The sequence below is a fragment of the Protopterus annectens genome, chromosome 2.part2 (genome assembly GCF_019279795.1).
Source record: "Protopterus annectens isolate FY-2018-M chromosome 2.part2, PAN1.0, whole genome shotgun sequence".
NCBI lineage: Eukaryota > Metazoa > Chordata > Ceratodontiformes > Protopteridae > Protopterus > Protopterus annectens.
This window is the reverse complement of record NC_056730.1, coordinates 709,941,162-709,966,426: the sequence shown is the minus strand read 5'-3', so window position 1 is coordinate 709,966,426 and position 25,265 is coordinate 709,941,162. Positions and strand designations below refer to the sequence as shown.

General features: G+C 40.4%; 1 protein-coding gene across 1 annotated transcript in view; it reads right to left on the bottom strand.

Annotated features, from left to right (window-relative positions):
- LOC122795779 (endoplasmic reticulum aminopeptidase 2-like) overlaps window positions 1-25,265 on the bottom strand; it is a 1,481,589-nt gene that overhangs the window by 1,341,987 nt on the left and 114,337 nt on the right. Inside the window, exon 3 of the mRNA XM_044064110.1 lies at window positions 9,721-9,855. Within this exon, the coding sequence (XP_043920045.1) occupies window positions 9,721-9,855 (135 nt within the window). The remainder of the gene's footprint in view (window positions 1-9,720; window positions 9,856-25,265) is intronic.

Sequence of the window (25,265 nt, the reverse complement as noted above, 5' to 3'; positions counted from 1 at the left end):
GGGGGTGGGGGGTGTAGAGGGGCTTGCCCCCTGCAAAAACGTTTAGAAAAGTGTTTTAGTTTAGGTGTTTTCAGTTGGTTTATCTTACCTGTATGGCGCTGTTGCTTTTGGTATCACGTTCGACGATCTCCCTTTCGGCATTTACGCTGTTCGTTCATTTCACACATCGACCTTTATGTGTCCATGAATTCGTATTAGCGTAATTTGGCTTTTGGGTTTATAATATAGACCCGAAAAAACAGTCAAAAGCTACAAATGCAAACTTGTATTTAATAATATAATAGGCCCATGAAAAGAATCTACAGTCATACTTGCATATGCTACCGATACAAGTAACTCTATGAATTGCATCAATTCTGGGCAAATTGCAGGTGCTGCAAAGAGAACTTTTGGTTAACAAAGATTGAAACAAAACCAATTTCATGAACTTTAATTACACCATGACATAGGAATGGGGTCCATTCCTGCAATGGTATTAGAAGCCCAAAGGATGTGCAGAAATTAAACTGGGAGAACATTATATTCATAAACTAGCAAAATGTTCTCTAAGAACTAAGCCAACACTGGAATGGAGAAAGGAAATTTTGCCAATAGGGATAAACTACAGTTGTGTACACTTACCATAAATGTAGATGTTCGAGTGTATTCACTGTTGCAGTCATTACATTTGGGTAATTTGCTGGCAGGTTGCCCTCAGTGGGCCTGATTAACAAAGTCTTGGGTCCTGCGTCTGTTGCTGTCCCTTCTTCCATGACGTCAGGTTGTCAGGGGTATAAAACATGCAGCCGACACCATTACATCAGTTTTTCTTGCCCCAGATGTCAGGTGGCCCCCATATAGGGAGCCAAATATTTAAGTAATTAAAAACACAAAAAAAATACCTCCAAACAAAAGCAAATACACCAAAAAGGCTTTTAAGCATAGTAAAGGAAAGAAGAGTTATAGTAAGAGAAAAAACAGGGGGTTGGAGGGAGGGTAACCAGGACTGCAACAGTGAATACACTTGAACATCTACATTTATGGTAAGTGTGCACAACTGTACTATGTTCTTCGTGTTTCACTGTTGCAGTCATTACATTTGGGTAGATTCCCAAAGCTATGGTTGGGAGGATGGATTTATACAGCATTAGGACCTGCTATAAGGCCCTGCAGAACAGCAGAGGCAAAGCCAGCTCTGGATTTAGAGAAGAAAGGTAAATGGTAATGTTTGGTGAGTGTATGAACTGAGCTCCAGGTAGCAGCTTCTAGAATGTCTCTGGTAGGAACACCTCTGAGAAAGGCTGTAGAAGTAGATGCAGCCCTGGTGGAATGAGATCTGATCCCCTGGGGGATAGTTTACCATGGTGCATATAGCAGAAACAAATACAATGGCTTATCCATTTGGCAATAGTCTGCTTTAAAATAGCCTTTCCCTCTACCCCTGCAGCAAATGCCACCAGTAGTTGTTCAGACTTTCTTTGAGATTTTTGTCCTGTTTAAGTAAAATCTAAGCTGTCTGTGTACATCCAATGAATGCAGACTCCATTCCCCCTTGTTCTGTGGATTGGGAAAGAAGGTTGGCAAATGAATGGTCTGATTAAAAGCCACACTGGATACCACCTTACGCATGAAGGATGGATTGGTCCTGAGAGACACCCTGTCCGCATGAAAAATAATGAAAGGCTCCACTGCCATAAGAGCCTGTAATTTGGAAATCCTTCTAGCTGAAGTGATTGCTAAAAGGAAAGCTGTTTTCCAGGAGAGAAATTTTAAGTCTGCAGTAGCAGCTGGCTCAAAAGGAGGGAGATTGAGTTTTTCCAATACAAAATTGAGGTCTCAGGCAGGGGTGGTAGCCTTCCTGGGTGGCCTTAAGTTTTTGGCCCCTCTGAGACACTGCTTTAGTAGAGGATGCGAGAAGAGGGGAGGTTCTGTGTTGTAATGAGCTAAAATGGCTGAGGCATGGATTTTTATGGAAGAAAAGGACAGGCCCTTGTGAAGCATCTCAGTTAAATATTGTAAAATCTGAGGAATATTGGGCACTGCTGTGCTTATCCCTTGTGACTGATTCCAGGCACAGAATCTTTCCCATTTGTCAGCATAAGATTTTCTAGTACTAGGCCTTCTTGTCTCCAAAATAACATCCATCACAGGTTTGCTGAGGGATGCCAAGGGTGAATTTAGGTGATTAGCCACGCTGCAAGAATCAAAGTTTGGAGCTGAGTGTGCAAAATTTGGTTGTTCTGCTGAGACGGTAGTAAGGTGTCTGAAGCAGGTGCCACGGTGAAAGGTGTGACACATTGTGCAGGAGTGGTACCAGTGTTGGCGAGGCCAGTCTGGAGCAATCAAAATAATTTTGGCTTGTCCTGTTTGACTTTTAGTACAACTTTGGAGAGCAGAGGCAGAGGGGGAAAGGCACAGACTGATACATTTTTCCAGCTGAATGATAGAGCATCCACTTTCTAGGCTTTTTTGTGATGAGTTCTTGTGCAGAATTTGTCCAACTGATAGTTCTGGGGTGAGGCAAAAAGATCTATGTCTGGACTCCCCCATTTGCGTGTCAACATGTTGAAAATCCGTAGTTCCAGTTTCCATTCGTGTGGGTCCATGAGATTTCTGCTTAGTTCGTCTGCCAGAGTATTCAGCTTTCCTGGCAGGAATTGAGCTTGTAGTTGAATTTGACAGGTCAAGGCCATGTTGCAAAATGCCATGGCTAGTCTGCAAAGGAGGCAGGTGTGTGTCCCTCCCTGCTTGTTTATGTACCACATAACTGTGGTGTTGTCTGTCTTTATCATTAATTGTCCTGGATGAAGGTAGTCCTTGAAGGCTGTCAGTGCATTCTGTACAGCTAGCATCTCTTTTTGATTGATATGAAGGTGCATTTGATTTGAGCTCCATTTGCCCTGAATGCACTTCCCTGCCAGGTGAGCCCCCCAAGCATAGTCTGATGCGTCTGTAGTTAGGGTTTGGGCTGCAGGGGGTGGAGTGAATGGCAGTCCCTTGTTTTGGTGGCAGGCCTCTGCCCACCATAGGAACTCTAGTTGCAGGCAAGGTATGATAGGAATCATTGTTTCCAGGCTGTGACAATGTTGACTCCATAAACTCTAAGTACCACTGAAGTTTCCTCATATGCAGTCTTGCATATGGAATTAGAAGAATACAGCAGGCCATGAACCACAAGGCTTGCAGAATTTGTCCTGCAGACAGCAGGAATTTTGTGGCCACCTGTTTGAAGTAAGTCACCAAATGAATTTGCTTTTCTGGCGTAAGGTAAGCCATCTGGGCAGTTGTATTCAAGCTTGCACCCAGGAATGTAATTTTTTGAGAGGGTACCAGTTGTGATTTCTTTTCGTTTATGGTGTACCCTAGACAAGTTAGAACCTTTTTTTTTACAAACGCCAGATGTTTTTGAAGAATGTCCCTGTTTTCTGCCTGAATTAGACAATCGTCCAAGTATGGATATATTTGAATATTTCTTTGCCTGCAAAATGCAATTACTGGAGCCAGGCACTTTGTGAATTCCCTGGGCGCAGTAGATAAGCCAAAGGGCAGTGCAGAGAACTGGTAATGCAAATAGCCTGCTTTGAAGCAGAGGTATCTTCTGCAAGATTCCCTGATTGGGATATGCAGGTAAGCCTCTTTTAAGTCTAGAGTTACCAACCAGGCATCTTTGCCTAGCATAGGAAGTAACTGTTGAAGAGTCAGCATCTTGAATTTTGGAGTCAGCATCTTGAATTTTGGAATGTCCAGAAATGTGTTTAGAGTAGATAAGTCCAGAATTGGACGCTTCTGGGTACCAGGAAAAGTCTTGAATAGAAACCTTGTCCCTTTTCCTCTTCTGGGACTGGTTGAATAGCTCCCATGTTCATGAGAGACAGTACTTGTTTCTGGGCCTCTGCCCACTGATTTGGGGGCAGGTCTGGGCATCCATTTGGGATTGGCAATGTGTGGAAATGAAATCTGTATCACTGGGATACTATATTTAAAACCCATTTTTCCTGGGTTATAAGTTGCCAGTTTCTTACATGAAGTAGGACCACACCGGATACTCAAAACAGTTCCAATTAGCGTTTTCGTTTACTAAAATGAGCAAACTTCTTCAGACCTCATTTTGCTCATTTTAGTAAACGAAAACGCTAATTGGAACTGTTTTGAGTATTCGGTGTGGTCCTTTTTCCTCTTTCATTTTGTTGCAGTTTGTTCATTTTTTCTGAGTTTATTTCTTACATGAAGTGCCAGTTTTCCCCCCAAAGCGACGGCTGAAAGGTAAGTGCTTGGTAAGTGTAGAGGGAAGTCATTGAGACTGCTTACCATAGGGAGGTACGTTGTTGTTTCCAGGTTTGGAGGAGGAGACACCCCATTGTTTTGATCTAGAAGTCCCTTGTGACTGAAACCTGGAGCCTTTGGAATGTCTGGGTTTGACTTGAGTGGCCCTCGAAGGAACTGGAAAGGACCAGTTCTTAGTAGGCCTGTGCCTATTAAATCTTGGAGGTTGCACTTGTAAGAAATCTTTCACAGTTTGCATAGATTTAGTTTTATCTTCCATCTTTTTTAAAACTTCTTCAGCCTTATTACCAAAGAGATGGTCCTGTTGTAAAGGAGCATCCAACAATTTTTCTTTAACATGATCAGTCAGAGTTTGCTCTTTGAGCCAAGCATGCCTTCTTAGCACAGAGCCAGTTACAGCAGCCCTGCAAGAGGCCTCCAAAGAATCAAAACCACATTGCAAAGTATGTTTTCCACCTTGTTCAGCTGAATGCAATAAATCCTGTAAATCTTTATTTTCCACACAGTCAGAAATTAACATAATTTTCTGTTTAAGCAGTCCCATGATATGCTTGCTGGTATTTAAGCATATGAAATTGACAGTTTAAAGCCCTGTTTGCCAAGGTTGCAGAAAAAATAGAATCATGTTCAGAAGATTCACAATCAATGTCTTGCCTAGGACTCTTAGAGGGGGGGGGGGGTTGGCTACCCCTGATCAGAGTAATTAAATCTTCAGCCATTTTGATCATTTGGTTTTTAGGCATAGGGGCCTGCACATGTGGCCCAGGCTTCGTTTTTTTAGACATAGATTTAGATTTTGGCCTTAGTTTTAAAGATGGCGTCGGTCTAATATACAAATCTGTAGGCCTGAAAACACCCACAGAAGCCGGTGCCTGCACAGCGGCTCCAGACCCATCTAAGGTAGAGATATCCGTGGGTTCTATAATTGAAGCATCTCGCGGCATACGGCACTCCGAATGGGTCTCAGTAGAGGCCTGCGAATCAGAAGTAGCGGGTATCAGGGGCTGCGAAAGCACCTCACTGAGTACCGGCGAACTGGCGACTGGCTTAGGAGAAGCGTTGTCATCAGTTTTGGACCTCGACGGTTTGTCTCTTGTCTTTTTCTTTGCGTTTTTTAGGTATTCTAGTTGTTGGATTGCTAACCGACGACATTTCTGGAAAATTAAAGCATGATCCAAAACATTTAGAAACAAAAATATATCAACGTTTAATTTAGCACAAAACAGACAGCAAGGTACATTGTGGTCAGGGCCTAGGCAAGGAATACAGTACAAATAAAAATCCTTATGAGGTATTTGCTTCCCACAAGTAATACAATTACTAACTTTTAGTGACATCGGTAAGGAGCAAGAAAAAGTTTCCCTAGCGGGTTAATTAGCTTTTTAGTTGAAGACCTTGGTTCTGAAACTCGAAAATGAAAATTTCAGGAGTCAGCCAACCAGCACTTGCGAACTGCTTCTGCTTCGGGCACCGCACGGCAAGAAAGACTGATGTAATAGCGTCGGCTGCATATTTTATACCCCTGACAACCTGACGCCATGGAAGAAGGGACAGCAACCGATGCAGAACCCAAGACTTTGTTAATCAGGCCAACAGAGGGCAACCTGCCAGCAGACTGCCTAAGTGTAATGACTGCAACACTGAAACATGAAGAACATCTGCAAGTAAGGGCACACAAAATAGACAAGACAGATCTGGAATTTACTGGAAATAATTAACAAAAGAACCAAGAGGGAAACTTAACACAGTGGGATGATACTAACCAAAAGTTTGGACTGCAGGTTAGATACTGCCTTCCATACCAGAAACTGATAACAGGATATATGCAAAGAATAAGGGATACGGGAGTGCTAAGGGAAAATCCAGCTATGTTAAGAGTTTTCAGTTGACTCTACAATAGAAGCAGCTGTTAAAAAGGGATAATTAGTATGGCATATAAATCAGTGTGTGCTAAATAAACAAATCAACCAGAGGAAGTTAGAAAAGATTGGGATTAGAGACTGGAAAGACAATTTACCAAGGAACAATGGAAAGACATCTGTATGGCTAAGTATGCAACAAAGTCCAGAAAGCTTATCATTCTTGTCTGGACATGTCTGCATAGATATTTTTATACCCCAAGCAGACTACAGTTCTTTTTTTTTTTTTTCTTCTTCTCAGGCAGACAACAAATGCTGAAAGCGTGATGGGAAAGAGAGAGATAACTGGGAACAGACATTCTGGGAACATAACAAGTTGGCCGAGTCTAAAAATTACTTAAGGGTATTTTATCAGGAATGTTATGGGAACAAATTGCTGTTACTAAGAAAATGACTCTTTTGAGCTGTGACATGGGCTCTAAACAGCCTAGATGTAGTAAGGTCTTACTAAGTTTAATGCTACTGGCTGCCAAAAAAAGCAAATACTGGAAAATGGATATCAAAATATTCTAAACCAACTGTAAATGATGTAATGAATATAATAAAGGAGATAACAAACCTGGACGCGAGTTCCTTAAAAAAAAGAAAGAGCAAATTTCATAGACGTAAATGGAATCTGCAGGGGCAATACATGCAGAATGATGTTCAGGAGGGGGAGGAAAAGTGAAGTTTAAAGGAGGGAACAAATATAATGTATATAATGTCAGAGTGATACTGCGGTGGTGGTGCTGCAGCAGCATTGTCGCCTCACAGTAAGATGTTGTCCTGTTCGATTATCAGCTAAAGCATCTTCTGTGTGGAGACATGCGTGAATGAGCGTACCTTCGTTGAAGGTTGTGTGTCAGGGCTGGCAACTCGGTACGTAAAAATCTTCTGCCAATCATTAGCGGACCGGAGTTCCGCTGTGGTGACCCCTAACCGGGAAAAGCCGAAAGATACAACATGTAATGTCTGAGTGAATGATAATTGTTAAAAAGGAAATGTGTGTATACTACATGAAAAAAATTTACTATGGTTTATTTTCTTTTATATTAATGTGTATGTACCAGTGTCACTGTCTTACTTGTGATTGTTATAAAGATGTATATAAAAATAATAAAAAACTTTACCAGATAAAAACATGGTCTAGTGCATGTCCCCTGGATTTGTCATGGCTTAAAGTAAGAAGACTGCATAGGACATAAATTATAAATACAGCTGGAGCTGTTTACCCAGTCTTCCCTGTACTTAACACAAAGAAATATACTAAATGACAGAAAAAATGTGAAAATAAACCACCAGGAGAAAATACGCAGAGCAATTTTAATTTATTCAAATGTTTAGTCAAATGTATTCATAAATCTAGCTTTGTGAATTTAGAGGAGTAATGCTGCCAAACCGGTCTTATGTACAGGTATTTCCTGGAAAAAGAATGAACTAAAATGACAGGAATAAATATCTGGAAATTACTTCTCATGTTGTTCTTTCAGTGTGACCTTTTCTTCCCAAGTTATTAAGAGCCACAGCTGTAGAACCAAAGAACTTTTTTATGGCTATGTAAAAAAGTAGCTTTAACATCCTTAGGCACACTCTCAAGAGTGAGTAAAGCATACCATCAAAATATTATGTCAGTCATAGTTGCCCTAGTAGCTACATCCACAAGGACATGCTTAGAGGCCTGAGTCTCAGCAATTTTCACTTTGCAGAGCAACACTTCTTTAATTTTTGAGTCTAATTAATTATTTACATTATCTATCATCTGTTCTGAGAAAATTTAGAATGGAATACATGTAAGCTAAGCAAGGAAGGAGTTTTCAATGCTAAGGTATAAGAAGTAGAAGTCCTCTTGCTATACGTGTCCAAAAATTCCTCTGCCTTCTGAAGAGAAAGCAATAAGTTTCTAAGAAGCCATAATGACGGTTAACACTGCAGGATCTGGCTTCAAATTAGCAAAGAAAAGATGGTTCTTTGTCAAACTATGTAGGTCAGCTGACATATAAGCCGAAAGATGAAAATAAGGATGCCTAGAGTTTCTGCTCCCCTACCTTGAGGGATTGTGATAACCTTCTTTTATCAAAAAAAAAAAAAAAAAAAAAAAAAAAAAGGTGCAAAACAGGTCAGTCAATTTTTTCTCCAATTATGTTAACAGTTTCATTACACTACCCTACAGTGAAGGAGGACCTGAAGACTATAAGAATGCATCATCATGATTATAAATTATACAGCTACTGGAACACTAATGAACACTCACCCTCACCTGATGAAAAAGGAGGAGAACTGCTAACTCTTTCTGATTTACAAATTGCTTTCACAGTTACTAGCATCTATGAAAGGCAATCAAGTGGTAACTCTCCAACCTGACCAAAAGCCACTACTGTAGGTACCACAGACTTTTCAGCAGATACTAAAGGAATCTACTTAGAAAACCTTGTGCAATCTACCTCATCAAGGGGTAAGACCAATGGAAGCATGCCCTTGAAGTGTACTGAGGAAGCCTTAAATGAATGGAGAACTTAGTCTCTTCTCCCATTGACACCTGTGGCTCAAGCTTCTGAACTTCAAGTACAATTATTGTGATGCTCAACTTCTATCCCTTAGTTTACAGTAACATACTTTAGTTTAACCTTAAATTTAGTTACTAATGTTAGTGGAGCCTTCCCTGACACCACAGTAACCAAATTGCTTTGCTCTGCCATTGGCAGTCAGTAAATCAGATGTGCCAACCTTTACAGGTGCAGTGAAGGAAGAAGCCAGAGAATGCTTGTGCAATCAGACTTTCTTAGGTTCATAGGTAAATACTAGGCTATCAATATGTGGACTATTATGTCTAGTCAATAACTGGAGGGGAGAATCAAACCTGTATCTTCGCATCTGGACTTTTTTGACTTCTCATGTTTGACATGATATTCCTTCTTAGACTTATTTTCTAAGAACCTAAGTCTGTTTTCATTTAGGAAGGATTACAAAGTCTTTTTCTACAAATGTTATGGGGAGGTTCCTTGAATTTGTCCACAGTGTTCACATTATTTAATACTGTGATCAAAACATAAACAGAACAAGCACCAAGTGCGAAAGTCTATAAAAGCTGTCGATCACAACTGCATTTAACTTTTTTTTTTTTTTTTTTATCAGAGCTGCCACTACTAATAATGAAATGCATGACAACGTATTTTTTATCAGAAAATAAAACCAGTCTCTCTAATAGCTGGCATTCAACCATTTGTACAGTAAATACTTTCTTCAAAATGACTGCAAGACATACGTCACTTGAAAATGGAAAACTGGCAATATGTGACTCTCAACAATAGTCAAGAAGAACTGAACAGAATGTACATCGATGTAGGACATGAAAGGAAGCCTTGTGCATACCCACATCAGTGTATTCCAGTATGATCATGTATTGGTCTCTACAAGAAAGGAAGAGACAGCTTTTGGAATATCAACAGGAAAAAACAAAGGGAATGTCAGCTATAACCCAAATATTAGGATTCACTATTACAGTAACTCTACCCAAAGAAAGTATGAATGCAGAGAATTTGCATTTTAAGAAAGCTCTCACCTTTATCCCTGATGAAGTAATTGCAGTAACAGATTTGAAATCACAGACAATGAAGGCTACAAGGTAGGTACTCATCTTCACACTCGCATCAAAATAGTCTTCTACAAGTCCATCATCAAGCTCAATGGTTTTAATCTGCAATTAGTGAAAAAATGAAAGGCATCATTAATTTTGAGCATGTATAATTTAAGCTGTCATTTTAACCACATGACTTAAAAGAGCAGAAGAAAAAGTAGAATCACAAGTGATATAAAAGCTAAAAATGTCTAAGTAGTGTTCTAATTCCTTTAATGTGATTAACAGAACAGAAATACACAACATGTTTAGAAAACACTCATAACTCTGAAGACTTATGATGCAGTGTTATCTTCTAGTTTATGATGGGATGAAGTATGAGCCCTTCTTCCAGCAGAGGGAGGCGACTTAACAAACCAAACTGCCAATAATGCAATGTCTATGCCTGAGAATCCTCCTTCAAAATACTCACGTGTGAGGTATTACCCCTACTGTGCCAGAAAAATAATTTTTTTCATTTTCTTTACACCACTGGCTTACAGTCTGCTAGCATTTTCTCTGTATTGTGCATCCTTGGACAAGATATATTTACATGCAAGGAGTGTCAGTGCGGGGGGGAGGGGGGGTTACCACCTGCAAACAAAATTTACTCTTGTAGTTTTACTGAAAGTACTTTTGGTGAAACATTCTCAGAGTTTTCGATTTTGTGAGAGAAGGTTTTGAGATACTGACCTGCTCCCAATGGGTTATTATCCCGCTCTGAATGGATGCAATGAATCTATTTTTTTTTTCATAACAATAACATAGGTAATGCTACTGGCTGAAATAGAGTCACAGCTGCTAATTAAATTAGTGTAAAACATTCTCCCCAGCAGCCAAAGCACTCCAGACCTCAAAGCCAATTTCTATACAAGAAATTAGCTGCATCACTAACAATGCTCAATCTATGTCAGAAAAAGCATGTGGACCCCTCCTCTTAATACCATAAGAAAAACAAACAATAAGGTTAGTGTCTGCCATTAAAGTGGTAGATTAAAATGCTGCATCTCTCAGGAGAAGTCACCATAATGCTGATCGCCAATAGATCCAGCTACAAGTTCTTTGTAAAGCCATCAAAAATATGCAGTGCTAGTGCCACAGCTACAGTGGTTAGACAAAGCATGAAACCACAGTGTGTGTGTGTGTGTGTGTGTGTGTGTGTGTGTGTGTGTGTGTGTGTGTGTGTGTGTGTGTGCCTTTGTTTGAACAAAGTTAAGTTATAGACTGCGAGCACAATGGTGACTCACACATCGTCTGTTATGGTGAGTACCCCCAAAAGCAGATTTATGTGGTGGGTAGGATATCAGACTATGAATCCAAAGACAGGGTACAGCAAAACCACCTCTTGCCCTGGAAATCAACCCATCTTGTAATGTCTGGCAAAAGCACAAACCACAAATGTTGCCGCCCTGCAGACAGCCACTGAAAAGACTGGAAATAAAACGTTGATCAGACTTAAAAAAAATCTTCAGTCATACACACGTACACAAATAGTTATCTTTTAAGATTTAATAATAATCCAAACAAGGAGTACTTGATGTAAATAAATACTTAAAACCACAACAAAAACACCAAGCTACGTCGGATCAAATCCAGGAGACACATTTTATTAAACAAAAAACAGAACATAAACGCTTTGTAGTTCAATGTGTTTTGGTCAGAGATTTCGCCAGATGTTTAAAACGGAACAAAAAAAAAACCCCACTTTTGATATGCATCTTCCCCTAATACCAACCAATGGCAAGAGGTCATTAATTAACTGATAAAAAAAAACATTACAAAACATTAAAGGTTCCAAACTAAGACCATACCTACTACTTCCTAAAAGAACACACATTGTGCAAAGCCATATATCATATAATAAAATCAAACATAGTTGAAAGGTTTTACAAAATACAATTCAAAATAGGTTTCTAAAAAGACTTGAATTTCTAATTCAATAGATAAAATAAAATGTAATCAAATCAAATTCAAACATATTCAAGTCCTGTATCATACATTAAAACCTAAGACAATAATGCCATCCACTGACATAAATAAAGTTACAATTAAAATTAAAATATACCCAAGTCCACTTTATGGCAAAAAAGGAGGGTGAAAAAATAACAAACATTTAAATTACCAAAATACAATAAAAAACATATTAAAAATACATTAAAAATAATATACTTTTAAATCCAAATATAGCAAATCTTACAGTCTAGCTGCCCTTAGATTCAATATTGGGGTAAGAGATACATTTTCATTCAACCCAGGGGTCTATTGGCCTCCAAAACAATTTGCCAATAGACCTCACAGTATTCTATCTTAGTCTCCCATAACCCACCTCTAGTGTCTATAGCAATTTCCTCCAAAACAAAGAATACAAACTTAGCACTGGAGTAGTCAATGATGTGCTTGTACAGGGCACTTCTCAAATTCTTATTACGTATGTCATTAACATGCTCGTAAACCCTTTTCTTTAGTTTTCTTTCAGTTTTTCCTATGTAAAATGCCAAACAAGTAATGCACATTCCAATACAGACCACCCCTTTAGTCTCACTTGTATTATAAGTCCCACTAGTAATGCATCTATCTCTAGCCTCAAGGAAAACACTATCTCTATGGGCTATATATGTACATTGAGTACATCTACCACACCTATGTATGTACCCACTTTTTTCCGATAAGAGACAACTTTCTGATTCCTTTCCATTAAATCTTTGATGTAAGACCTCTTCTGAAAATACACCCAAAGGGTAAAGGTAACACTCAAATCTGATAACTCAGAAATCCTTTCCCATTCATGTTCCATAATATCCCTAATAACACATGCACTTCCATTAAAATCCGTAACAAATGCTGACTCATAACCTAATTCAGTTTGTTGTCCACCAGTGGGAGGGGTTTCACATCTATCACCATTCATAGGGTCCAATCCCTAAAATTGGGCAAAACTTAGTACTATGCCCCTCACTAACCTCCCTATGTATTTCATCATTCAAATTAATTGGACAGCCCCTTTCTTTAAACATACCTCTAAGGGTTTCACATTCAAGTACAAAGTCACATTCATTAGAAGTCATTCTACTAATTCACACAAACTGCCCTTTCACAATAGACTTTTTCTGCCTATAGGGATGGGTGTAATGAAGAAATTAATTTGAGCAAGTCTTCCTTCTAAATACCTTAGATTTAAACCTTTCATTAACCTTATCAATAGTCACATCCAAGTAATTCATTTTTTTACTGTCCAAATTATAAGTATATTTTAAAAAATTAGTTGTATTGGAAATATATTCCAAAAATTTCTGTAACCTAGCTTCCGTGTCTACCCAAAAAATAACAATGTTATCCAAAAACCACCAGTACAACACCCAACAATCCTTAAATTGGGAATTTAAAACAAATCTATGCTCCCACACCATTAAAACAATACTTGCATAAACAGGGGCGTACCTAGTGCCCATGGCAACACCACTCCTTTGCTAGACAAATTCCCCCTGAAAGAATATATAGTTGTTCCTTACAACAATATCCATCAACTCCAAATATAAACAAAATTCATTGGGGGACAAAATGTCCAAACACATGAATAGCCTCTTCAAACCAAGTTAACCCTATGTTGTGTGGTATACAACCACATAAGTCAACTATATCAATAGTAACAAAAAGTAGGTGCTCACTGTATAATTCTGATTTAATACTCCTTAAAAAATCCCAAGAGTCCTTCAAAAAACTAACATCACCCATAGGGATCTTTTTTCAATCAAAATATCTAGCTAGTAAGGCTGTAACAGAGCCCTCAGCTGATACTATAGGTCTTAAAGGGGAGGGTACAATACCAAATATAGAGAGAATGCGAGACTTGTCAAGTGTGCAAAAAAATGTATGCGCCTAAGTCAATGAGCCTTTCCAACATTAAATCCCTTAGGGTCAAATCTATATGCTGGTATGCTATGTTGATTTCATTTTTTGAGACCCTGAGGTATTTTGTTGAGTCACTCAAAATTTCCATCATTTTCATCTCGTATACCGTACTATCAAATAGTACAGTACCACCCCCCCCCCCCCCCCGTCAGGCTTCATAACTCTTAAGTATCTATTGCCTATAATTTGTTTCAATAAACCATGTTCTTCCTTGGGCAAACTGGGAGGAAACCTGTTCTTTAAAATACCTGCCCTAAGCTCCTTCTCAACAATAGTTTCAAAGTTCTTTAATTGTGGGTGGAGGGGTAGATTAAATGTATTTTTCCTAACTGTTCATCGTTACCTGGACCATTTACACCACCAAATTTAAGGTCCAAATTCTTTTTTCTTAAAAACAACTTTAAATCGATTATAACTCTACTAATGTCAGATTTATGCCTAGGACTAAAATTAAAACCTTTGGAAAACAAAGAGAAATATATCATTAATGTTTTGATCACTGTAATTAAAAATATTATATCCACCAAAGGTGAACCTAAATCCATCGCTAATAAACCTTTTTCTAAGCCTCCTTGAATGCTATCCCTATATGTAGTTAAAACCTGGCCATTCCTCTCCTCTTTTAAGATTTATGTACAATAAAACCCCTTTTGTCTTGATTATAAGAAAGAGAATAAAAGAAGAAGCTGTTTCTTCTTCTGATTCAAGACAATAGCCATCATAACTTTTGGCACAAGACAAGGACTGACACTAATGAAACCCTTTCTTTATGAAACATCATGCAAGGTTTAGATGTTATGAAAGACTAACTCCAGTTCCTAGCTGATATAACTACTAGTATTACAAGAACCATATTCTTAGACAAATAATTTTTAAAGGTACTGAAATGTAGAGAAAGATGTGTTTTTGTTCCCACATGGAAATTAAAGTCCCAGTGTAGAAGAATGAGTTCCTTACAAAGTAGGATGAAGATGCAACACTCTCTTCAAGCACATCTTCACTATAATGTTTAGAAACCAAGGTAAGCTTTCATAGAGGAAAACTGACAAGGCAAATCATGCTGTGTTAACAGCAAAAAAGAAATCTTCACTGTGTAAGTGGTGAGGTTTCGGTATATCTGGATACTGGGGCTGATCCTTTGCCTTCACAACAGTGGTAAAGTTGGTTTCACAAAGATAAACCGGATTTTCTAGCAATGGATGTCTCAGACTCCTGTGAAACCCCCAAAATATTTGAGATAAGAACATTTGTCTATTAAAATAAAGAATTTCAGGCTCTATGCCACAACAAAAGAACCTTGAGAAATGGATTTGGTGTATTACTGCTGGAGAAGAAGGGTCTGTCCCTCTGAAAGGCAGATGAAGTAAATGATTCATTACATTCAATAGAAGAGACAGGCGCAGCTGGTTTGGACAATGAAAAGCTATACCGAGTGTTGCTCACTCACTATTTCCTTTTTTTTCTTTACTTCTTTAAGTACCTCTTGAAATAAAGGAGTAGGAAAAATGCACTTAGAAAGCCCTTTTTCCATAGTTTTACAACAGTATTATAACATCTGGTCCAGTAATAGCAGATCTGAGCCTTTTCTGCAAAGTAAACTTCCAGATTTGGAGTTCCCTAGTTGAATGTCATCTGCAAAACACTTGTGAACTCAAATATCACATGTAATTCACAGGAACTGCATAGCTCAGGCCACAACAATCGGTCAGTTTCAAATAGCTCTGACTCTTCACCATTTCTTCATTCTGAATGCTTTCTGACTAATGGAGGGAAATCAGTAGCTAGAGTGTAGCGTTTTGCAGGAATGCCTCGACATGCAATGTCATAAGAGTCTAACAAGCCTGAAATAACCAACCGGTAATGACAATACAACATATAAAGAGTAGAAACAAACACAACCTTACTTTATATCCCAACTACCCCTATAAAGAAAAGCAGGGGGATAGAAGGTGCGTGTGGCTACTGTAGCAGTAAGAATTCAAACATCTACTTTTATGGGTAAGTACAACTTCTAAAACTGTATTATGTTCACCATTTCCATTGCTGAAGTAGCCCTTTGGTTATATGCCTTGAATACCAAAGCATATCCATCCAGGGAGGAGGAAGGATAAGGATTCAGGAACCTCTGGAGAAAGGTCCTAGCAAATTTTGACCTGGACCGCTAAAGGAAGCCAGTTTATAATGCTTTGCAAAGGTATGTACAGAGGACCATTAAGCTGCCTCTGGAATGCTTCTAGAGTTCACCCCTTTTCCAGTATGCCAACAAAGAAGACAAGGCTCTAGTGGAATGTGCCTTGATATTGCCAGAAATGGATTTGCCAAGGTGGTAATAACAAAAAATAATAGCCGAGAATAATCTGAAAACTCTCAGTTCAGATAGAGGGTGTCCATTTTTTGCCCCTTGATAAGAAAAAAATAGTTGCTTTTCTGAAGAGCTAGTACCTAAGCTATCTATGCACATCCAGAGTATGCAGAAACTGCTGTCCTGTTTTTTAGGTTCTGGGTAGAATAATGGGTGATTGAATGCTTGATTCTAAGTAAACTCTGAAACCACTGTGGGAATGATTTTTTTTTTTTTTTTTTTAATTAAAAAACCCTATCACTATGGAAAATAACACAGGAATCACCAACCCTGACAGACTGCAACTCAGATATTCTTCTTGCAGATGTCAGGTCAATCAATGCTGAATATAGTTTTCAAAGCCAAGAACCTTAAATCAGTTTGATGGGCAGGTTTAAAAGTTAATAGCCAATTCCTCCAAAACACAGGTAGGATCCCAAGGAGGAGAAACCTGTTTATGAGGAGGTCACAGGTGTAAAACTCCTTTCAGAAACTGTTTTGCAATCGAAAGAGGAAGAGGATCCACAGGCAAGGAATAAATGAAGCCAGAGGAAAGTAACTCTCACAAATATTTGAGCACCAGTGGTACAAAATCCCTGATGGGCCTCTGTACATTGGTTTGGTACCAACTAGAAAATCGCTTCCACTTACCAGAGTAGGATTGCCTAGTAGCAGTCTTGCTTGCTTCCTTTAGTACCTGAAAGTGTCTAAAATGTATTCAAATCTAATAATCTAGGCAGACAGTTTAAATTGATTGATACTGGGGTGTATCAAAATCCCCATGTCTTGAGTGAGTACATCTAGTATGTGAGGAAGCTTATGGTAATTGCCACTGGCAAATTCCATAAGAAGAGAGAACCAATTTGCCTGGGCCAAAAGGGGGTAACAACAATTATTTCTGAGATATCCTTTCCCATCTTCAGAATGACCCTGGATATCACTGAAAAAGTTAGAAAAACAAAGGAACATTCCCCTCCAAAGGAATGTAAATGCATCGATCTTCCAGACTTGACTGCAAGGAGCAAAATGACAAAAAAACAGCTAGATAGTATCCAAAGTTCTTTAATGAACCACAAAATTCTCCTAGCGCCTTGGCAAACAGCCTTTACAAAGTAAAACAATCACACACATAAAAAAACCCTCTTATATAGTCACATCCATTAAAATAACACCAATTATTCAATAAATTATCACATGACAACATGTTAAATGAAAGCCCTCCAACTACATTCTAAATTCAACCCCCTGGGAACCAGGGCATTAAATTTCAGTATAAAACAGTTTCCTTATACAATAACTTATTTTTAATAGTCTCAGTATCAAATAAACCACAATAAACTTTATCTAATACTACGGCCATAAGACCACTATCATCCCCATGATGGTAATAAAAAAAAAGTGCAGCAATTGGGCTTTCCATCCTAACTTTTCTTATATCACTATGGTGTTCCTGCAATTGAGTCTTAAAGGCCCTTTTATTCTCCCCTATTTAGAATTTCCCACAGGGACATTTAATGGCATAAATTACTCCAGTAGAATTACAACTATAAAAATGTTTAACCTCATACTTCATACCATTAATATCCCCAAAATGTGACACTACATATTTACAACTACAGCATTTCCCATTTCTTTAAAGGGAGGATTAACACCAATATTAACAGACACCACTGGAGGAATAAACCTCCCATGGACAAGCATATCACCTATGCTTCTTCCCCTTTTAAATTCAATACTAGGAGTATTTTCCAATAAATTACAAAAATCCTTATGTCTAATAAAAAAAAAACAATAGTATTTCAGCACCTTAACAACTTCACTACTAAAAGGACTGTAAGTAGTCACAAAATATATTTTTTATTATTGTTACCACTATTTTCCACTACTTTATATTTCCCACTGAACATAATGCCTGTCACTATTAAGCCTCATGACATCACAAAAGGCAAGGAGCCTGTTTTTAAAGGAGGTGAACAGATCTAGTTCAGGTGTTCCTCACAACTGGATTAATTCCTGGAAAGACCCCCCCCCCCATTCAATTTCCATTTGTGAGGTCTGCCCTGGTCCTGCTCAGCTTGTCAGTCACTAAGTTTTGCTCTGACGGAATGTAAGATGGTTGAAGGGTTAAAGAATACTTTAGAGGTAACTCCCAAGCCATCATTACCAGCTTGCATAGTGGGTACGACCTAGTACATCCCTACTTGTCTGCTTGTTGATAACACACAAGACTGTGCATTGTCTATAATCACTTGAAGATGTCCTGGGAACCAAAGGTGATGCAGAGACTTTAAGGCATGGATCACAGTCAGCATTTCTTTTAAGTTAATGTACTTTGGTCTGTCTGAAGGATTCCACAGGCCTTGCACCTTTACCCCTCCGGAAACTGCTCCCCAAGCAAAATCTGACGTGTTTATGGTGACAGACTGGTATCGGGTCTGAGGAATGAAGAAGAGATCTGGGTTCAGTTAAATTTGCCATCTCCACCAATGCATTTCCCTTTTATAAAGTCAAAAACTAAAATCTGACACTAGAGAAAGCAAATGCTGTGTCAGTGCGTTTTTTTTAAAACATTGTATCTTTCTAGAAGCAATCTGCCAAGTGGTATCATGAGAATCAAAAAAGCCATGAGCCCAGTTATCCTAAGAAATTTTCTTGCAGAAGTCTGAGACTGATTGGAAATGTTCAGGAAAATACCAGATAAAGATTCATATTGTCTTGTGTTACAAAGCCCTTTTCCAAGAGAAGAATCTCTAAAGCATCCCAGAAACAATCCTGTGAGACGGAGTCAAGGAGGATTTTGCAGTACTTATCTAGAACCTAGATTGGTCGAAAGAGACATAAAAAGAAGCTATGTCTTTTACCATAACATTCCATCTGTGTTGTCGATCTTCACTAATCCTTGACTGTGGGCTCAGTTCCAAGCCTCAAAACTGACTCGGCCGTTATTCCAGCTCACACCTTCCAAAAACTCTCGAGCTAAGCTCTACTCACAATGCTCCTCACCAAATTACCTCAGATCGAGTTTGCAAACTATAGCAACAGACAAGAAATAATAAATTGGAGACTATATCTGTGTCCCTATTATGAAGCCAGTCTTTAGGAATATATTCAATTCGCCAAGAGCTCTAAAGGCAGGGGAAGGAGGGAGGGAATGTTACAGATCAGTGAAGATAGAAAACACAGGTGGAACGTTATAGTAAGACATAACTTCTTTATCTGACGTCAACCTTCACATAATCCTAGACTGTGGGACAGAGTCCCTAGCTACCTGAATCTTGGGCAGTCTCATGGAAGAATATTCCTGAGCACCATCAAGTCAATGATGCGTGTCCACTAGAGACCTGGTCTAATTTGTAATGAGTAATAAAGGTTTAAGGAGATGCCCATGCTGCCACTGCACAAATATCAATTATAGAGGCTCTGGAATGAAAAACTGCAGATGTTGCTGCAGCTCTCATTGAATGTGCTTTTACAGGTCATGGTGAGTGGAGACTTTTTATAGTAAACAAAGCTGATACAGTCCTTAAGCCATTTAGCTAGAGTAGCATTAGAAACTGGACTCCCCAAGGAAACTGAAGAAAAGGCAATAAATAGCTGGTCCGATTTTCTGCTATCCTTCGTTCTGTGAAGGTAGAAACGTAGTTGTCTGTGAACATCTAGTAAATGTAAATAGTACTCCCCTTTACTGGAAAACTGGGAAAAAAGACTGGAAGGTGTAAAGTCTGATTGATGTTTGACTTAGAAACAACCTTTGGCAGGAAAGATGGATTTGTTTGGAGGGACACTCTGTCCTTATGAAAAATTAAGTAAGGGGGTTTGCAGGACAAGGCTTGTATTTCCGATATTCTTCTGGCAGAAGTGATAGCTATTAAAAATAAGGCTTTCCAGGACAAGAACTTTTAAGTCACAGCTTGCTGATGGCTCAAAAGGGGGAGAAATTAAAGAGTGAAGTACCAGACTCAAACCCCAAAGTGCAAAGGGTTCTTTATATGAAGATCTGATCATAAAGGTTCATTTCAAAAAGGCTTTGCAAAGTTTATGTGACATAAGTGAAGAACCACTGAAACCAATACGGAAGTCAGATATCACAGCAAAATGCACCAGAACAGCAAAGGCTGATGCGCCTGTCTCAAAGAGTAAGGCTAGGAAGTTTAAAACTTTGAGTAAGGGTGCTGAATATGGGTCAAGATTACAGTCCAGCGACCATTTAGTAAACTTTTGCCACTTGTTATGATACAGTTTTCTAGTTGAAGTTTTGTGGTGGGTCAGAATGATGTGTTGGATCAGGGAAGAGAGGGAAGGATGCCTGGCAATCATGGGAACTGTAGAAGCCACACAGTAAGCTTGAGATGCTGTAGATTTGGATGAACCAGTCCCTCCGGTTGGGACAGTACATCTGGAGCTGGGTCCAATATCCAGGGTTTTCAAAGTAGATGAGGGCATAGGAATGGGAACCAGACTTGTCGAGGCCAGAATGGGGCAATAAGGATTATTCTGTTCTTCGACCTGTTGGCTTTCTTTAGAAACTGGCATACTAGTGGAATTGGAGGAAAAGCGTACAACAGACTGGGAGCCAGTCGTGAAGGAGAGCATCTCTGAGTGAGATTAGGGCAAAGTAACTGCTGCACTTGTTCAGAGGGGAACATGAACAGGTCGCAGCAAGGTTGGCACCAGTGGCGGAATATCTCTTCCGTCACCACTGGATTGAGAGACCACTCGTGAGGCATGGGGATGGTTCTGCTGAATTTGTCCGCAATCACATTGGAGCTCCCTGGAATGTGTTTTGTTACAAGAAAGTGGCCAGAAGATAATGCCCATTGGCATACTCTGAGCGCTTCTCAGCAAAGATGGTAAGATCTGGTCCCCCCCCTTACGTGCTGATATACCAGACTACTGACATAATGTGTGTCTGAATTGCAATCGTTCCCCAGGGGAGGGTTTCTTGAAAAGCCTGCAATGGTAGGAGCACTGCCTTCATCTGTAGAACACTGATGTGCAAATTGGCATCCAGCTGGGACCAAGTGCCTTGGACTGTCTTTCTGAGATAATGCCCCCTCCACCCTATCTGGGATGTGTCCGTGGTCACTATGGCTTGGGGTTGAGGAAGGGCAAAGGGACGGCCTGACAAGACTTCGTTGGAGTGAATCCACCAACTCAGACCTTCCTTGCATCGATTGGTGATCATAATCAGATGAGACCTTGAGTGATTCAATAAGGACAATTGGGAGGCCAGAAGCCAGTGAAGAATCTGCATGTGATATCTGGCCAGGGGAACTAGACAGCTAGAGGCTGGCATTTATCCTAGGGCCTGTAGAATAAATCTTGCTGTTACTTTCTTGCTGCAAATGATCTGGCTCACTTGTGATCTGATCCTTTGGAGCCCTTCTAGGGGAAGTGACGCAATGCCGGTGACTGTGTTGAGTATCGCTCCAATGAACTCCAGCTGTTGAGATGGTTCTAGATGGGATTTTTCGTAGTTTACAGTGATGCCTAAGATGGAACAAAGGAGAACAGCATGATCTCATGCCTTTACGAGTTGACGTCTGGCGGGAGCGGTAAGGAGACAGTTGCCTAGATATGGAAACAATCAGAGTCCTAGCAGTCTGAGATGAGCTGCTACTACTGCCATGCATTTAGTGAACACCCTGGGGGCTGTGGTGAGACCAAAGGGCAGTGACCTAAACTGATATTGACTGGCTCCCAGCTGGAAGCACAGGAATCTTCTGGACTGCTTGTCCATTTTTCTATGGTAATACACATCCTGAAGATCTACTAAGCACATCCAATCATCTTTTACCAAGAAAGGAAGTATAGGCAGAACAGACACCATCCTGAAATTTGGTTTGTTGAACTGATTTGTTCAACTGACTGAGATCCAAAATTGGTCTCCAGTCTCCTGTTTTCTTTGGCACTAAAAAGAATCTTCAGCAAATTCCAGATCCTCTCTGGTCTGGTAGGACTGCCTGAATGACTCTTTTGTCGAGCAGTTTTTGAATTTCTAAGACTGCTGCCTTCCTGCAACTGGGTAGAACGTCCGGGATTCTTCTTGGTCTTTTTGGTTCATCTGACAGAGGAATGTGGTAACCTCTGGTAATAATCCTCTGCACTTATTTGTCTATCGTTATTTCTAGCCAGGCTGAATGGTGCAGGGATAATCGACTCCCAACTGATTCCACAAGAAGGCAAATCGGGCCTCCTTTCAGGAGCACTGATAAGAGTTACCAGGGAAAGTGTCCCTGGAACCCTGATTCTGCTGGCCACTTCTGCCTTTTGGATGGTGTCTTCCATTACTGTTTCCCCCTCCGCCCCGGGAAAGTCATTGCCACGTGAGTCTTGAAAAAGCCCTTGGATCTTTTTGAACCATAGCCTACCACTTCTCTGGTTCCTGGAATAGGGCCACTGAGGAGTGGAAAAGCATACGCCCATGACATCTGGCTAGAGTCTCTTTAACTTTGGGGCCAAACAGGGATGATCCATCTAATAGAGCGTTGATGAAAGAAGACTTAAATGGCTCCACGAAATCACATAAATGCAAAGAGGCATGTCTCCTGATGGGTATGCCTAAACCCGCTGCTCTAGTCATCCTTTTGGCAGCATGAGCATTAGCCTCATGGAGTCTATGGTGGTGAGCTGAGAAGCAACCTTGTCTCGAACTCCTTCAGCTACTACTCCTGAGACAGTATCTGAAAGTTCTTTAATCAGATCTCTCTGAAGTCTGGTAACATGTACAACATAGTTCAAGGACCCGACAGCGAAGGTCAATGAAGTGTATGCATGCTTACCAAATCTATCCATCATCCTGGACTCCTTGTTAGGAGAGTGGATAGTAGGACTTTCAGTAGTAAGTCCCTTCTTTGTGGCTGCCATTATTAATATGGCATCTACAGGAATACCTTTGGCCCAGTGTTGCTCATCTTTTGTGGCATGAGAGAATACAGTCAGGTCTTTTAGGGATTGGCTCGATATAGAGTCTGGTATCTTCCAAGCCCGCTGAGCAATCAGTTTAATAAGATCATCAGCGGGCAGAGAGATCCAAGAGATAGAGGTCTGGGCACGAAAAGCCTCTAGGTATACTGATTCTTCTGAGGAAGGTTGGAGGGTAGTCCAGCCAGCCTTGTGTTTAAGGATTTCTAGGATGTCTCCAAAGGAAACATTTTCAAGGGGTGACTTCGGGAAACCTTCCCCTTCATCGAAATCGGTATCTTCAGTGAAGGACTCTTCAGGGGAGTCCAAGTGCTTCCTCTTGCACTTTATCTTCAAAGATACCCCTTCGGTGGGGTGCTTCGGGGAGGTATCCAAAGATGACATAACCAGAGTGGTTTGGTCGCCAGACATTTGTGCCTTCTGTCCCAGGGTAGAGACAGGGGGAAGCTCCGGTTGAGGGGATGGATATGATGTTTGGTCACAGTGAAGGCAAAGACTGTTTGTCCGCAATGGACAAGGCCATCTCCATAGCCTGAAAAGCAGGTCCCCCTGTAGAGGAACGGAAGCCCAGAACTGAAACAGACTCCCTCATTACTGAGGTCCTATCCCACCCCTCGGAACAGACAATGAAGTCCTGAGCCTGGGAGGTCTGCAGTTCCAACAAACCAGAGGAACTCATGGTAATTATATATGACAGAGAAGGAGCGCTGACAGGCACTGAAACAGGCAAAGCCGGGAAGGTCGGCACCAGGGGCTCCGAAATCTCAGCTGGAGTCAAAGGAGGAACAGGGGGTGTGTAAGAAGGTAAGGTTCCAGAGCTAATAAGGCTAGGAACTGTGGAAGGAGATAACCCTTCGCTGTCAGGAGCTGGTCTACCAGTCTCACAATATCGGACTCAGATAAGCTCTTGGTGGACCAAACAGAAGAAGCCGATGGAGAACTCGGTGTCCATGCCTCCAAAAAAGGACTGGGGGCAAGGTCCACAAAGGGATCCACTGATGGAGAATAAGTTGTGCAAGGTAAACTTTGAATTCTAGAGACCTTTAGTTCCGAGTAGTCAGATGGTACTGAAGGGAGTGCTGTCTGCACAGATACCGGTACTGAGGATGCTGGTGGTGACATGGTGGGTGACAACAGCACCGAGGACTGAGTATCTTGGCCCACTGGTGTTGAGAAGGCTGTCGCCACCATGGGAGATTTATCCATTTTATTAGAGGGCTCAGAGGAACATGTCGGAACCAAGTGACTCTATTTTTTTGGCTTTGAAGAGGATGTAGAAGAGGAGGAGGAGCTGGCGTTGGTCTGTGGACCAGATAGGGTCTCTTTGAAATTAGATTTAAGCAGGCTTTTTAAGATCAGCTTGTTTTGGCAATCTGGGTTCTGGAACTAAACCCATGACAGATCACACAATCTTCCTGCAGATGGACCACTTTGAGACAATAAACACAATGAGTGTGTCCATCTGAATTCGGCATTTTACGATGACATTTTTGGCACCTCTTAAAGCCGGAGGTACCTTTAGAGGGTTTGTCAGCCATACTGTAAGGAACTAAGGACACAGTTCACACACACACACACACACACACACACACACACACACACACACACACACACACACACACACACACACACACACACACACACACACACACACACACACACACACACACACACACACACACACACACACACACACACACACACACACACACACACACACACACACACACACACACACACACACACACACACACACACACACACACACACACACACACACACACACACACACACACACACACACACACACACACACACACACACACACACACACACACACACACACACTGTTGAAGAAAGTTTTTTTTTTTTTATTATATTAGAGACGAACAGAAAAAGGGGAAAAAAGGAAACTACCAACTATGGTATTAAGACTTACCAAAAGGTAAAAGGGAAAAAAGTAGTACTAATAGTGATACTTGAGTGTACCCAACGGTAAAAAGGTGGAAAGAAAACACACTCACGCACAACAAAAGACTACCTAGAAGAGCAGTGTGTAGAAAAGACAGAGGATAGATATTGAAGACATGATATGGAAAACAAACTTACAGTTTGAAGAAAGGCTAATGCTCGAGAGATTGGATAGAATGCATCTGGCACTATGAAGCAGCAAATGAGATCTGAGGTAATTTGGTGAGGAGCATTGTGGGTAGAGCTTAGCTTGAGAGTTTTTGGAAGGCACGAGCTGGAATAACGGCAGAGTCGGTTCAGAGACTTGGAACTGAACCCTCAGTCAAGGATTATGTGAAGCTGGACA